Here is a 16692-nt window from a genome sequence, read left to right as displayed (position 1 = left end):
ATCGTCCATCTTATTTAAAATTTTTTAAAACTAGAAAAAATGCCCTTCGTTGCAATGGGTGAATGTTATTTTAATCTTATTATTATTATACGGCTTTAGCTAGGATGATATTTACTATGGGAATTCGCTTGGATATTTTTTTTAGAAAATTATAAGTTGCAATTAGGACTCCGACTTCCATCTCAAGTTAGCATGCAAGTTTTTTTAAAAAGAAATTTCTTATACAACTTCTTTTGTATTTCCAAAAGCAAACGAACTTATAATCCGACTCATACACAGATCTGTATTTTCAAAAGAGAAAAAAACTTAAAAACCGACTCATATACAGATGACATATCAAAATACCAGCAAAAATATATTCAATTTTGCACTTAAAATAAGACGGAATTTAGTTGTACTTATTGACCGCGGTCATCCTCTCCGGTGATCAAGCTCCTCTTCTTCTCCGTCGACGGCCATTGTAGACGGATAAGCTTAGCGTTGCATGTGCCCGCCAAGCTCCCGCACCAGTTCGTCCACCTCAACCCACGAGCTGCCGCCTTCCCGAGTCGCCGCCGCCGCCTCCACAGCGAGCTCCTCCACCCGCGCGCCCACCTCTCCACCGTCCGCCGCCAGCACGGTCGCCTCGAGCACGCGAGCCACCTCATTAGCGCTCGGCGGCACCGCGACGCCTCCCCAGGACACCGGCACGGCGGCGCGGAGCTCGTCGACGACCAGCCGCGCATTCACGAACTGGTCGGCGACCATCGGCCACGTCAACATGGCCACCCCGGCCGCCACGGCCTCCACCACGGAGATCCACCCACTGTGGGTGACGAACCACCCCACCGCCCGGTGTCGCAGCGCCGCCAGCTGCGGCGCCCACCCGCGGATCACCATCCCCCGGCCACTCGCCGCAGCGCGCTGTTAGAGTTTATCCATTGTAACAATATGCGCATGAGGCAAAGGAGCCGGTAGTTAGATAAGGTTGTTATCATTAACCCGGCAAAACTTAATCTCATGCGTGTATATATATCTCTGTACTCCTGTCGCCGGTTTGTGCGAATCCAATCAACACGAAAGCTCCCACCGCAGGAGTTATCTCCATATGGTATCAGAGCATCCGCTAGATTAGATTAGTTCGTCTTCCACGCAATGGCGAGCTCTTCTTCAGCGGCGACGATCTCCAACCCTATGTTTGGCCTCCAAATCTCGGAGAAGCTCACCAAGCACAACCACTCCCTCTGGTCTGCGCAGATCCTCACCACTCTTCGTGGTGCGCAGTTAGATGGGCATCTCTCCGGCACGACCGAAGCTCCGGCGGCCGAGATTGAGAAAGAAGAAGGAGACAAGAAGATCAAGATCATGGTCTCAAATCCGGCGTACAAGGCGTGGTTCGCCCAAGATCTACAAGTGCTCGGGTTCCTCTTCTCCTCCCTCACGCGGGAGATACTTCAACAAGTCGCTGGTGCAACAACGGCGGCTCAGGCGTGGAGCATGATCGGCGACATGTTCTCCACCAAGTCCAAGGCGGGTTCGATCAACGTCCTTCTCGCCCTCACGATGACCCAGAAGAGTCCCATGACCATCAGCGAATACATCGCAAAGATGAGATCTCTCGCTGATGAGATGGCGGCCGCAGGCGAACCGCTGGATGATGAAGAACTGGTGGCATACATCATCAACGGGCTCGACTCCGACTTCGATGCTGTTGTCGAAGGAATAATGGCAACGGAAAGAATTGCTCCTCCTTCTGTTTCTCATGTTTATTCACAGGTTTTGAGTTATGAAAATAGGATGAAAATTCGTCAAGCTTATGTCACCACATCCGCGAACGCTGCGAACTGTGGCGGGCGCGGTGGACGTAACAGCGGAGGAAACCGTGGTCGCGGTGGCTTTGGTCGCGGTGGTCGCGGTGGAGGACGCGGCAATCCTGCCGGCAACAACCAGGGACGCGGGCGCGGCAATGACAGCCGCCCCTTGTGCCAAGTCTGCCACAAGCGCGGGCATGTTGCTAGCGATTGTTGGCATCGCTATGACGATTCATATGTCCCTGATGAAAAACTTGGAGGTGCCGCAACCTAGACCTATGGCGTGGACACAAATTGGTATGTTGACACCGGAGCAACAGATCATATCACTGGCCAACTAGATAAGCTGACAACCAAGGAGCAGATCAGATCCACACTGCAAGTGGTGAAGGTATGGATATTAAACATATTGGTCATGCAATTGTTTCTACTCCTAGCCGTCCCTTGCATCTTAAAAATATACTTCATGTTCCTCAAGCTTCAAAATATCTAGTTTCTGTTCATAGACTTGTTGCAGATAATTATGGTTTCCTCGAAATTCATGGCAAATATTTTTTGATTAAGGACAAGGCCACGAGGAGGATAATTCTTGAAGGTCCATGCCGGCGGGGTCTCTATCCTCTACCTGCCGGAACATCCTTGAAACAAGCCTTTGCTGTGGCGCCATCGTTTGAACAGTGGCATAGTCGCCTTGGTCATCCCTCCAAGCTAGTTGTTCTTAGAGTCCTTTGTCAGAATAAATTACCATGTCTTAGTAGTTCTGTTAATGAGTCTATGTGTGATGCCTGTCAGCAGGCAAAAAGTCATCAATTACCTTTTCCTAGATCATCTAGTGTTTCAAATAATCCCTTGGAACTTATTCATTCAGATGTATGGGAGCCTGCCTCCACTTCATTAGGAGCAAAGAAGTATTATGTTAGTTTTATTGATGATTACAGCAAATTTGTTTGGATATATTTCCTTAAACACAAATCTGAAGTGTTTCAAAAATTCCATGAGTTTCAAAAGCTTGTTGAGAGACAGTTTGATCGCAAAATTCTTGCCATGCAAACCGATTGGGGAGGTGAATATCTTAAATTACACACCTTCTTTAATGAGATAGGAATTTCCCATCATGTATCCTGTCCACACACACATCAGCAAAATGGGGCTGTAGAGCGTAAGCATCGACACATAGTAGAAGTTGGCCTAGCTCTCCTAGCTCATGCCTCCATGCCATTAAAATTTTGGGACGAAGCTTTCTTAGCGGCCACCTATCTCATTAATCGTCTTCCTAATAAGGTCATCAATTTTGATACACCCCTTGATCGCTTGTTCCAGCAAAAACCGGATTATAATTTCCTTCGCACGTTTGGGTGTGCGTGTTGGCCGAATCTTCGTCCCTATAATTCTCATAAACTTCAGTTCCGGTCCAAACAATGTGTCTTTCTTGGTTTTAGTAACCTTCATAAGGGGTTCAAATGCCTAGATGTCTCTACCGGAAGAGTTTATGTGTCTCGTGATGTAACTTTTGATGAACAAGTTTTTCCCTTTGCTACCCTCCATCCTAATGCCAGTGCACGACTTCGAGCTGAAATAGCCTTGCTACCGCCTGGTCTTACACCATCTGATCAAGGGGGAGAGGAACACCATGATCATATGTTTAATATTTCAATACCAAGTACTACTGATATTTCATGTGCAGGACCTCCTGAAATAGCTGCTACAGATGCCCTGGGTACACTTGATGGGGTGCCTGGAGCGCACGAAGAGCTGAGTGAATCCACCCAGGATTCAGCGCCAGCTGCTGTCTCAGGATTGCCGACTGACACCCCAGGATCGCTGAGTCAGGGGGAGCAGGAGCGCTCGCCTGCGCGTACGGCGGTACGCTCTCAGCCATCGCACCAGTCCGGCGGCGACACGTCGGCAGGCAGTGGCGTCCTCTCTCCTGCACATGGGGACAACATCGTCACCTCTGATGTGACGGCACCAGGATCCTCTACATCAGCAGCGCCAGCGCAGCAGCAAATTCCAGCTGAGGTAATGCGTCCAAAAACCAGGTTACAGAGTGGCATTAGGAAAGAAAAAGTTTATACTGATGGAACTGTTAGATATAGTTGTTTCACATCCTCTGGAGAACCACAGTCTCTGTGTGAGGCTCTAGGTGATAAAAATTGGAAACATGCAATGGATAGTGAGTATTAGGCTCTCATGAAAAATAATACTTGGCATCTAGTTCCTCCCAAAAAAGGACTGAATATAATAGATTGTAAGTGGGTCTATAAAATTAAAAGAAAGGCTGATGGAAGTCTAGATAGATACAAGGCTAGGCTTGTGGCAAAGGGATTTAAACAAAGGTATGGTATAGACTATGAAGATACTTTTAGTCTAGTAGTGAAGGCTGCTACTATCAGAACTATTTTGTCTATAGCTATCTCTAGAGGATGGTCCTTGCGTCAATTAGATGTTCAGAATGCCTTCCTCCATGGAGTCTTAGAGGAAGATGTTTATATGAAACAGCTACTAGGGTATGAACAGAAGGATGGCTATGTGTGCAAACTAGACAAGGCTCTGTATGGGTTAAAACAAGCTCCTAGAGCATGGTACTCTAGGTTAAGTACAAAGTTACATGAGTTGGGGTTTAAGTCCTCAAAATCAGATACGTCTCTGTTCTTTTACAGTAAGGGAGATATCACAATGTTTATGCTGGTTTATGTGGATGACATTATAGTAGCTAGCTCTTCTCATGATGCTACTAATGTTTTGCTTAAGAATCTGAATAGAGAATTTGCACTAAAGGACCTAGGTGAACTGCATTATTTCCTAGGGATAGAAGTCAAGAAGGTAAATGATGGCATAGTCTTAACACAGGAGAAATATGCTAAGGATGTGTTAAGGAGGGTAAATATGAGTGAATGCAAAGCAGTTAATACTCCATTGTCTATCTCAGAAATATTAAGTGCTCAAGGAGGCACTCCTCTGGGGCCAGAAGATAGTACTAAATACAGAAGTTTGGTTGGAGCTCTGCAGTATTTGACTTTAACTAGACCAGATTTGTCCTTCTCAGTGAACAAAGTGTGTCAGTATTTGCATGCTCCAACTACAGAATACTGGGTAGCAGCCAAGAGGATTCTGAGATATTTAAAGCACACAGTTAAACTTGGGTTAAAGATCAGTAAGTCTAATTCTCTTCTTGTTAGTGCTTTCTCTGATGCAGATTGGGCAGGATGTTTGGATGATCGGCGATCCACCGGAGGTTTTGCTGTTTTTATAGGGCCTAATCTTGTGTCATGGAGTGCACGTAAACAGGCAACTGTGTCACGATCAAGTACAGAAGCAGAATATAAAGCCTTGGCTAATGCTACTGCTAAAATTATGTGGATACAAACATTACTTCTTGAACTTGGAGTTCAGGTGCCTAGAGCAGCCAAGGTAAGGTGTGATAATATTGGTGCAAAATATTTATCATCTAATCCTGTGTTTCATACTCGTACAAAACATATTGAAGTGGATTATCATTTTGTTCGAGAACGAGTTGCACGTAAGTTGTTGCAAGTGGAGTACATATCTACTACAGATCAAGTTGCTGATGGTTTTACCAAGACGTTAGCTGTCAGACAGTTAGAGATGTTTAGAAACAATCTAAACCTTACATGTATAGATTGAGGGGGAGTGTTAGAGTTTATCCATTGTAACAATATGCGCATGAGGTAAAGGAGCCGGTAGTTAGATAAGGTTGTTATCATTGCATGTAAATAGGACCCGGCAAAACTTAATCTCATGCGTGTATATATCACATCTCTGTACTCCTGTCGCCGGTTTGTGCGAATCCAATCAACACGAAAGCTCCCACCGCAGGAGTTATCTCCACACGCGCTCCTCGAACCCCTCCGGTAGCAGGAGCGCCGCCGCTGCGTGCGACGACCCGGCGGCCCAGACGAACGCCGCGCCGGTACGCTCCAGCGCGGCCGCCAGCGCCGCCGCGTGAAGCGGCTGCAGCTGCGACATGCTCCCGAAGCTGACGTACACGACGGAGCGGTCGGCGAACTGGTCCAGCCACGCGCAGAGGTCCGACGCGGCCGTCGGCCACGGCGGTCTCGCCGCCGCGGTTGCCCGAAGCGTCGTCGTCGGCCTCCGGCGCCAGCGGCCCTATGGCGCGCACGCGCCTGAAGCCCAGGTCGGCGAGAGGGCTCTCGAGGTACCGCCCCTCGAGCTGCCGGAACGTGTTCGACACTAACGACGAGCTCTCGAGGTTCCAGAGGAAGTTGCTCTTGAAGCCCTTGTCGATCTCGTCGCCTTTCTTGTACGTGCGGTACGCCCTAGTGAGCTGCCGCCGTGGATACGCCGGAGAGCCCGGGATATCGACGAATCTGACCGGACTCTCGTCGTCGTTCTCGTCTGCAGGCCGAGGCATCACGCGGAACAGGGAGTGGAGCATGGCGGTGCCGTACACGCCGGACGGCGAGAACACCACATGCGGGACGCCGAGCTCGGCGGCGAGCAGCTGTGTCCACCCGCAGAGGAAGTCGGACAGCACGGCGACGACGCGGTCGGGCGTGCCCGCCCTGGCGCGCGCCCACGACCCGAGCGGGCCACGCAGCCCCGCGAACGCGACGACGCGCGTGGGCAAGAGCCTGGGCGCGGCGCCCGGGGGCCCCTTCGGGACCTCGAGGCCGGCGGGGACAGCATGGTGGGAAGGGCACGGCAGGGTGAGCGCGGAGACGACCCCGCCCGGGTGCGCGGCGGCGAGGAGCGGGGCCGTGGCGGGCGTCACGACGACGGTGAGGCGGAGGCCACGGGAGGCGAGGAGGCGGACGAGGTCGAGGATGCGGATGAGGTGGCCCAGCGCCGGGTACGGGACGACGAGAACGTGCGCGGCGGCGTCGGTGGGCGTCGCCATGGTCGCGTGCAGATTTGGCGCGGCGGTGATGGGTGTGGCCTCTCGAATACCGATTTAAGTGCACAATTAGCCAATTACGGTTCAAAGTGGACGTCCTTTTTGTTCCCACTGCGAATTTTCTGACAGAGCAGGTAAGAAGATGCTGTCGATCGCTTTGGTCGGTGCTATACCTCGCTCCTAAATTAAATTGTTGCTATTTAGTGTAGGAATAGGACGTTTTTTATACTACGAATATAGATGTCGTAATCCCAAAAGTAATAACATTTTGGGATAGAGATATATTACTTTGTTTTTGAAAATAAAGGCTCGATGGTTCTAACTGCAATCATTTTGTGAAATTCAGACATATTTCAAAATGAGCCCAGTTGAGACTTGAGAGCAACGAGTGCATACTGAATTTGCCTGAAAGAGTGTCACTACTACTTTTAGGTAATAGCAAGCCAAATCGATTTTCACACATGGACACAGCGCCGTCTACGACTAAAGTCAGTCAAAATAGAGCATTTTTATAAGCAGAGTTCAGCCACCTATGGGTGGCTTAGTTACATTGTCCGCCCATAGAAATCTATTTTTGAAGATGGCTAAGCTATATTGTCCGCCTAAAAAATATTTTTTGTCTTTAAAAAAAAATCTTGACCGGCCGCTAAAATCCTCAGCCAACCCTTAAGATCCGGCCATGAAATCTTGCTTGCAAAACTGAATCCAAACCAAAATCGATTTTCCAACTCAATTTCATATGGATAGGAAGAAACAAACTATCCATTGACCAGCACAATTTTACTTGAAAAAAGAAATCAAACGAGCTTGCCACCGTCGTTGTCGCTATTGCCGAGTAGAAGCTGTCTCATTGTGGTCATCGTTGCTGTCGAGGTTGCCATCGCTTGTGATCACAATTATTGTTGCCTCTAAGCCAACCAGCTTCCGAAGCGTTATCACGAGGCCGTCCTGCTGCAGACATAGTCAGAGGTGGCGACATCGGGCGGGCGGGAGTGAAGTATGAGAGAGCGAGGAGAGTGACGAGGACATAACTAGCTCCGATAAAACTATGGCTATCTTATATATCTGTAAACCAAAGGTGCAACCTTATTATGTAAGATTTACATGTTATATATTTGAAAAAACGTTGCTACATAATGAGTTTCATGTGTTTTCGTTTGCAGGGGTATTTGCTTGGATGAAGTAAAAGAGACCGAGCGTAAGGAATGCATAGATGAGCAAATGAGTTGATTAAGAACCAAATCAAGACGTTCTCTAAGTCTACTTCTACCTCATTATGTTACTTTTGGTCCATAGAAAGCAAGAGATAAAATTCGGCACGTTTTAGATTTGGATCCGGGTCTTCTGATAGTATTAACTTCAAATTGACCTAGTCGCTGATCTAAAAGGAATCTGGGGATCCATGAATACTTACTGGAAAGCTTATGGAGTCTACTTTTTAGATGGTTTTGGTCCCACATCAAAATTACTTCTCAATTGTCGGGAATGTTCGAAACAAGCCACGTACTTCCTCCAGTCTGAATCTGATTTGGGTCTTGGGCTTTGTTATTGTGTCGTGGGCTAAGCCCAAGGGGTGAATGCCCTAGGGCTAATCTTAGGATGTCCCTAATCATATTTGTTCAATACCTGCTATAGTTTAGAATCGGGTTTTGCTTAGATTATTTCTGTCATTGCAGTTTCGCCGCTAGATCGGTTTATGGAACCCCAAATTCTAGTGCTTAATCATTTATATGCAATTAAGTTGCAATCTAAGTTGTTCTTACTTGTGTTATTCGATTTGCATGCAGGGATTACCATTCTCAGCGAGGTAAACCAGGCAATGCACGATTGATGATCAGAGGAGACGTGGTGTTACAATTGTAGGGTTCTGATCTTGTTGATCGAAAGCCGGATTGTGTCTCAAGTTTCTGCTAAATCGAAGTCAAAATAGAGCACTTTCATAAGCAGGTTTAGTTGCCTATGGTTGGCTTAGTTACATATTGTCTGCCCGTAGAAATCTCCAGCCAATCCTTAAAAAGACGTGAATATTAGGGAATAACCTAATATCAAATAATTAAAAGGGTGAGGCTTCGAACTCAGGTCATCTAGCCCACCACCTTGTGGAGCTAGCCGGAAGACCCGTGGATATTTCTCCTCAGCCAACCCTTAAGACCCGGCCCTGAAATCTTGCTTGCAAAACTGAATCCAAACCAAAATCGATTTTCCAACTAAATTCCACATAGATATATAGTAAGAAACAAACTATCCAACGACCAGCTCAATTTTACATGAAGAAAAGAAATCAACCGAGCTTGCCACCGTCGTTGTCGCTGTTGCCAACTAGAAGCTGCCTCACCGCGGGTATCGTCGTCGTCGAGGTTGCCATCGCACGTGATCACAGTTATCGTTGCCTCTGAGCCCGCCGGATTCCAATGCATTCTCATAAGGCCGGCCTACTGCAGACGTGGTCAGAGGTAACGATGGCGGGGCGGCGGGAATGGAGTAGGAGAGGATTAAGGGTGTGTTCGCCAGTCCATATTTCCAACCGAAACAGTACGCATAGAAAACGGAGTGTTAAACATACCCTAATTAATGGGGAAGAGTGCCGATGATAAGAGAGGGGAGGGAGAGAGGAGACGGGAGTAGGAAAGGAAGCGTGGCAGCGTGGGTGAATGGGGTTGAGATCTTTTATATATATATATATATATATATATAGACACACGTGTCAGCATTTTGATAAGTGGTCCTCCTAGTGAACAGCACACGAAAATCAGTTTTTTACTGTTGGCGCTTGAGATGGTTGTTTAGAAGATAATTTCATTTTCACATGCATGCCAACTTTCTAATACACTATAAAAAAAATAAAAGATATGATTTTCAATAAAGCTGTAGTGACCCAGCATCCCCAGTGTAACGGATTTGCTAGAAAACTTTCGCAAGTTTTTTTCACCCCAAACTTTTAAGATTTATCACACTTAAAAAACTATTTTTCATGCACCTCTCGCTTTTTTGATAATGTTGCTGGTCCAGCATCTGTCTGCCTCGCTCGCTTGCTTGTGCATTGCATTGATCTCCCGATCGGTTTTTCCATCGTTCATCCCACCATGGACGACCCGATCCTGACCCCACGCATGCTGGTTGCTGCAGATTCGATTAGGTTTCCACGTACAACTATATTTCCATGCATGATTCTTGATTTGACCATCAAGTATATGCATACATCCAAGCATGATAAATATAAAACATGGCCAAAGAATACATCGAGTGAACGGAGGATCTATAAGATATTAAAGTCCAATGAGTTTTGGAATCCAATTCGGCCTCCAGAGACAGCACTGACATCAAACAGGCCTAGCGCCTTCATGGCAACTCTGATTTGGGTGATCTTGGATTTCGTGGAAAGCTTATCTCGCTACCTTTCAAACGCATTCAGTCTCATGTCCAAATTCATCTCGAGTCAACGGGAATCGCTAAAACAAGACAGTGCTATTGCTGAAACCGAACTTAGGCCTTGGGCCTTGTAATAGACTAGGCCCATATCGGAAGTGTCTCCCTCCACCTCCACGAATTACCACATAACCCTAGCTTTATTTTCCTCTATAAATAGCTTTGTACATCCTCGAAAACAATTGGGTTTTGTTTAGTTGAATTTTGCCAAGTGCTATTCATCTTATCTCTAGTCCTCGCTCTATTAGTCGGCGACTATTGATTCAGAGCCTCCAATAGTTGGTGTGTTGATTTGCTAGGTCGATTAGATCTACCACTTCAATCGCAACTATTCCTTTGTGCTTAATCACCTATTTGCGATATTTAGATTGCATCTTATCTTGTTCTTGCAGTGTTCTCTCGTTTGCATTGCAGGGATCATCAACCGCGCGTCACGGTTGGTATGACATCGTTTGTGGTGTAGCGATTACACGACGTTCTGGACTTCTTCTGGTTGGTAGCCATGTCGCAAACATCGCACTCGATCAAAGCGAGAGTTATCCCCTCACCAGAAGATCGGGCCACAAGAGAGAGCGTCATCAGTTGGTATCAGAGCTTTGGTTGTCTGGTGAGGATTTTAGTTTTATATATTTATTATTTTTCCTACCCATCTGCCACAAAATTGCTGCACCCTTTTTCCATCTCCAAACCTTTGTTTTGAGCCTTGCAATTTTTATTCAGTTTTGCTTTATTGAGTTTTGGTCCACTGTTGTGTCAATTGCTGGTTTTAGTCTTAGTTTCGTCTTGGTTTGAGTTTGCATCTCGGTTGTGCACTGTTTTGGTCTGTGCGTTCTAGGTTGAAGGAGAAGAAAACAACAGATTGATTCTTAAGTTCATCTTGATCTGGTAGCATTGAGTTCGTTCTCTCATTTTCATTCATGCTGCCGAATCTGATAGGTTACCAAGTAAATAGCGCGTGAAATTAGGGAGCTGTTTCAATATATTCCATGTGCATGCGCCAAAAGGGGGGAATTTTCAGTTGTCGATCTTTTTTTTCCCTGTGACCGAGACATGCGTGCAACAGGATCGTGTATATCTTGCTAATTTCCTTGCGCAGCCAGCAGCCTGTGTTGCTTCCGTGGTCTCCGCGTGGGTTTTTTTTTAGTCAGTTCATCCGGCAAGTTTTTCTTTACCCAGCTATTCCGTCTATTTGCTGCCGTTTGAAAAAAGCAAAAAATAAAAATAAACAGGAAGGTGCAAAAAAAAAAATGAGCCGCACCAAAAAAAATCAGAAAAAGAAAGTGTAGAAAAAAATTTGAGGTTACTGGTTTTCTTGGAGAGAACGGTGTGATAAAATCAAGTTGTTTCTATTCCGAGTGTTGATCATTCGCTTGCTTGAGCTAGGATTGACTCTAGACTAGGCCAGCAATTTTGACCAGTACTTTGGACTATTATTCAATTTCGCAACTCTGTTTGATTTTTGCTATTCCTTGTGATATAGTTAAACCTACCAAGATCCACATACTACTAACCTTTACACGTCCGGCTTTGCAATCGCTCTACTCATCAAGCGTGTCATTGTGCCATGAACCAGCTACGGTGATTGACCTGCTTTGTATTCTGTGAGAACATTATAAGAATTTGGTATATGCTTGAGTGTTGAGTGAGTTGCAACCCCACAAGCAAAATTTGTTGTTAATAAGAAGTTACATGCATCTCTTTGTTCTTCTTGTTTGCTACTGACAATGACAGGTGTGTATAAAGAGAACGAGATTGAACATATAAAACATTGGCTTTCACATCAAGAAGAGGTGCATGATGAGGTTTGTCAAAATAAGATATCGTTGCCTTCATTTGTTGGTAAGTTTAATCCTAGGGACTATATTGATTGGGAGTTAGAAGTGGAAGATGAATTTGAATATTATGAATTGTCTGAGGAACAAAAGATTAAGGCAGCCATAAGTTCTTTTACTTCTTTTGCATCTCTTTGGTGGAGTGATATTTGTCTTGTCGGTAATAAACCTGGTTCTTGGAATGACTTAAAAACAATGATGAGAGCTAGATTTGTACCTGATTATTATATTCGTGATTTACAAAAGAAAATGCAAAAGATACAATTAAAACCGTGAGAGAGTACCACCGGGAATTTAAACTTTGTATGTTGTACGGTGGTATAGAGGAGTCTAGAGGAGATACAATTAAAAGATTTTTACATAGTCTTGATTTAAAAATTCAGCATAGGCTTGAAAATAAAACACATAGCCATGTTTTTCAGTTACTTTTGCATGCTTGCGATATTGAAAGTCAGATTGAGAAAGAAACAAAAATGCCTATGATACATGAGAATATTCTTGTGCCTTCTATTGTATCTAACATCGTGCAGGAAGGTAAAAACAATTATGAAGAATAGAAGAATGAAGCACCTAAATTAGGTCAAGAGAGCGTTTCAGGTAATTTAACTGATGGTCAACTGGACCAAGGTAAGAAAGATTGCGATATGCTACAATTGTCCACTAATTATGCTATGTTAGAGCAACCTCTAGTGGAACACATTTCTAATTTGCCTTTATCACAAGCTAAAAATTCAGATTGTGTTGATATTGATAATGCTTGTAATGAGGAAGAGTTGTGCAATGCTTCACTTATATACATGCCACAACTAGTGAAAGAACACGATATTTCTACTTCTGAATATTTGGTTTCCACTCAAAATAAACGTGTCTTTGTTATTGCTGATGACCAAGAAGGGCTGAAATTATTGTCTTCTTTGTGTACTTTGGGTTATATCAAATTTGATGTTCTTTGTGATCTAAATAACTTAGAGAAGAAAATTTATGATTTTCCATGTTATTCTTGGAACAATTATCGTGTCATTGGTAAATATAATAATAGAGGATGTTATATGGTACATCGTGTTTATATATGTTTAGATATGAATCCTCATTTAAATATGGAAAAATATGAGAAACCAAATGGATCATACAATGTTGATGCTATTGGAATAAATTCACCTAACGTTGTTTTAAATATTGATGACAATATTCAAGGAGAGGAGTGTTGTGCACTATTAAATTCAAAGGTCAAGTCTCGCTATCATTTTAAGACATATTCATTCAGTAAGGTGAGTGGGTTTCCTCGTGATGTAAATTGGATTTATAAGGAACAAATGATGCTACACAATGATTGCTTGTTTGCTATTTTTTCAGTTGATCTCTCCTATACGACAATTGCAATAAGAAATCGAGGACGGTTTTCAAACGAGGAGGGGTGGATGATGTGACCATCAAGTATATGCATATATCCAAGCTGAGAAATATAAAACATGGCCAAAGAATACATCGAGTGAACGGAGGATTTACAAGATATTAAAGTCTAATGAGTTTTGGAACCCAATTCGGCCTCCGGAGACAGCACTGACTTTAAACGGACCTAGCGCCTTCATGCCAACTCCGATTTGGGTGATCTTGGACTTTGTGGAAAGCTTATCTCGCTACTTTTCAAACGCATCCGGTCTCATGTCCAAATTTGATGAGGACATAACTAGCTCGGATATAACCATGACTACCTTATGTATTAATCAAATAAAGGTGCATATGTTCTACATTAGATTTACTTGTTATATATTTGAACAAACGTTGCTACACAATGAGTTTTGTGTGTTTTCGTTTGCAGAGGAACTTGCTTGGGCGAAGGAAAAGAGACCGAGCGCAACTAATGCATAGATGATTAAAGAAGTTGATTGGGGACCAAACCAAGACCTTTTCCAAGTCTACTTCTATCTCACCACGTCATTTTTGGCCCATAGAAGACAAGAGATCAAGTTGTACACGTTTTGGATTCGGATTCGAGCCTCCTAACAGCATCAACTTTAAACGGACCTAGCCGCCGATCTAGAAGGAATTTTGGGGCCCATGAGTACTTGTTGGAAAGCTTATGGAGTCTACTTTCAGATGGTTTTGGTTCCACGTCAAAACTCCTACCGAGCTGCCGGGAATCTGCAAAACAAGCCACGTATCTTATCCTGTCCGAATCTGATTTAGGTTTTGGGCCTTGTAATTGTGTCGTGCGCTTAGCCCAAGGGGGTGTGCGCCCTAGGACAACCCTAGGACGTCCCTAATTATTTTTATTCAGTAGCCGTTATCGTTTAGAGTCGGGTTTTACTTAGATTATTCTGTCAAGAATAGTTTCGCCGCTAGATCGGTTTGTGGAACCCCAAATTCATGTACTTAATCATTCATATGTAATTTTGTTGCAATCTATCTTGTTCTTGCTTGTGTTCTTCGATTTGCATGCAGGGATTAGCCTTCTCGGCGAGGTCAACCGGGTTTCGGCACGGTTGATAACCAGAGGAGACGTGGTGCTGCGATTGCGGGGCTCAGTAGCGTGTTCGTTCAGAAGCCGGATTAAGTTGTGTCGTGACTCCGCCAAATCGATTGTCTATCAATACCTATCAGAAGATCGGGACCTAACTCCCTCATCAAAATTCATCTTGAGTCAACGGGAATTGCCAAAACAAGACAGTGCTGTTGCTGAAACCGAACTTGGGCCTTGGGCCTTGTAATAGACTAGGCCCATCTCAGAAGTGTCTCCCTCCACCTCCACGAATTAGCACTTAACCCTAGCTTTATTTTCCTCTATAAATTGTTTTGTACATCCTCAAAAACAATTGGGTTTTGTTTAGTTGAATTTTGCCAAGTGCCATTCACATTGTCTCTAGTCCTCGCTCGATTAGTCGGCGACTATTGATTCAGAGCCCCCAATAGTTGGTGTGTTGATTTGTCGGGTCGATTAGATCTACCACTTCAATTGCAACTATTCCTTTGTGCTTAATCACCTATTCGCGATATTTAGATTGCATCTTATCTTGTTCTTGCAGTGTTCTCTCGTTTGCATTGCAGGGATCATCAACCGCGCATCACGGTTGGTACGACATCGTTTGTGCTGTAGCGATTGCACGGCGTCCTGGATTTGTTCTGGTTGGTAGCCACATCGCAAACGTCGCACACAATCAAAGCGAGAGTTATCCCCTCACCAGAAGATCGGGCCACGAGAGAGAGAGTCATCAATTCTAATGTGATCTAGAGAGATGGCGAGGTCTTAGCGTGGTGACGAGAGAGAATGCAAAGTAGAAATATAAGCTCTGTCCATCATCGCTCCGTATCCCATACGAATACATGTAACATACCGAAAATTAGCTATTTTCTAATCTTGCATCATGCTGGGTTTTATGTTCTTAATAACCTCTTTAAACTTAGGAAAATATAATTAGCGAGACCTCCTAAAGCTAACCTGCATAAAATCCCTCTTTGATATTCAAAAGCCTTTGTGTTTTTCATTTAAAATTTATCTCGAAATATTCCTTAATTTGGTTTTAATCTAAAACTTTCTTTCGACTAAAATTTCTTCTATTTAAAACCCTTTCGAATTATGGTCCAAGAAAATCTTCCAAACCAAATCCTTTCCAATTCCAATTTTATTGGAATTAATTGTTAACTCATCCTTTGATCTCAAACCTATCATTTGATCCTTGATCCAAATATCTAAATTCCTCCTTTTGATCTAGCCACCAATTTAATTTCTGTGGCTTGATTTTCTTCTCGGCACATGAATAATATTATTACAAATATTGTGAATAATTGCTCTTGTGCTAAGAGAATAGACTTTGTCCCTCCGTCCCAAATCCAAAACCTTATTTAGCCCATATCTAATTCTCTAAATTTCATACCACATATTTTGGGCTAAAATTTTATTTACTCTACTCCCTCCATATTCCCTCCACATACTCAAAAATATTTTAATCTAGAGCCATATTATTTATGGTGTTGAATATTTTGAATTTCTATTTGAGTGCATTAAATAAACTCCCTCTCCAAAATATTACACTCAAACCAACTAGAGAAATATTTCTTTTGGAAATTATATTCAAATATAATTTCCTTCTAAAATCTCTCTCAGTCAATTTTCCTTCAAATTCAAATTATTCAAATCCTTTTTCAAAATCTAGCCATCCAAATTCCTCTAAATCTATTATTTGAATCTCTAGGAAAATTAGACTTCCTCCTTTTTAACTTTGGGCCGAATTCTTCTTCTCTCTCGCGCGGCCCAAGTCGGCCCATAGCTGAGCCGCCCCTCCTCCTCCCGCAAGCGCGCATGCCGTGCACGCGCACGCCGCCGCCAACGCCCTCCGTCGTCACGAAGTAATCGGCGCCGTCTTTTCTTCCTTCACGCCAGCATCGCCGTGGTCAAGCCGTCGACCGTCTCCAGAACCGCCTCTCTCCACCACCTCTCCTCGCCTATAAATAGCCAGAGAAACCCTCCTCCTTTTCCATCCATCCGAGCTATCTCTCTCTTTGTTCTCTCTCCTCCATGACCGGCCACCACCATTGCCACCGGCCGATCTCCTCTTCCACAGCCCTACATCCCAAACCCTCGCGCCATTGGCTTTGCCTCGGCGAGGTGAATCCGTTTTTCCCCTTTCCCCCTTCTCTCCCACCCCATAGCAACCACAACCGCCACCTCCTCTAACCAACCGAAGCAAGCTTTTACGCTAGCCGTTCCGGCCTCTTCCCTAACTCCCTCTGCCGGCCACCACCCTCCTCGGATGCGTGCTGCTCGGGAACA

General features: G+C 44.5%; 1 protein-coding gene across 1 annotated transcript; it reads right to left on the bottom strand.

The window, feature by feature from the left end:
• Positions 1-474: 474 nt before the first annotated feature.
• Positions 475-7260, bottom strand: LOC107281257 (UDP-glycosyltransferase 89B2). Its single transcript, XM_026026170.2, is given in 4 exon segments — positions 475-903; positions 4370-4375; positions 5643-5855; positions 5857-7260. Coding segments are annotated over 4 exon segments (1461 nt in total). The 5' UTR covers positions 6670-7260.
• Positions 7261-16692: the final 9432 nt, after the last annotated feature.

Source organism: Oryza sativa, chromosome 6, assembly GCF_034140825.1.
Source record: "Oryza sativa Japonica Group chromosome 6, ASM3414082v1".
Classification (NCBI taxonomy): domain Eukaryota; kingdom Viridiplantae; phylum Streptophyta; class Magnoliopsida; order Poales; family Poaceae; genus Oryza; species Oryza sativa.
Note: the sequence above shows the minus strand (reverse complement) of the source record. Positions and strands in the feature narration are given on the sequence as shown.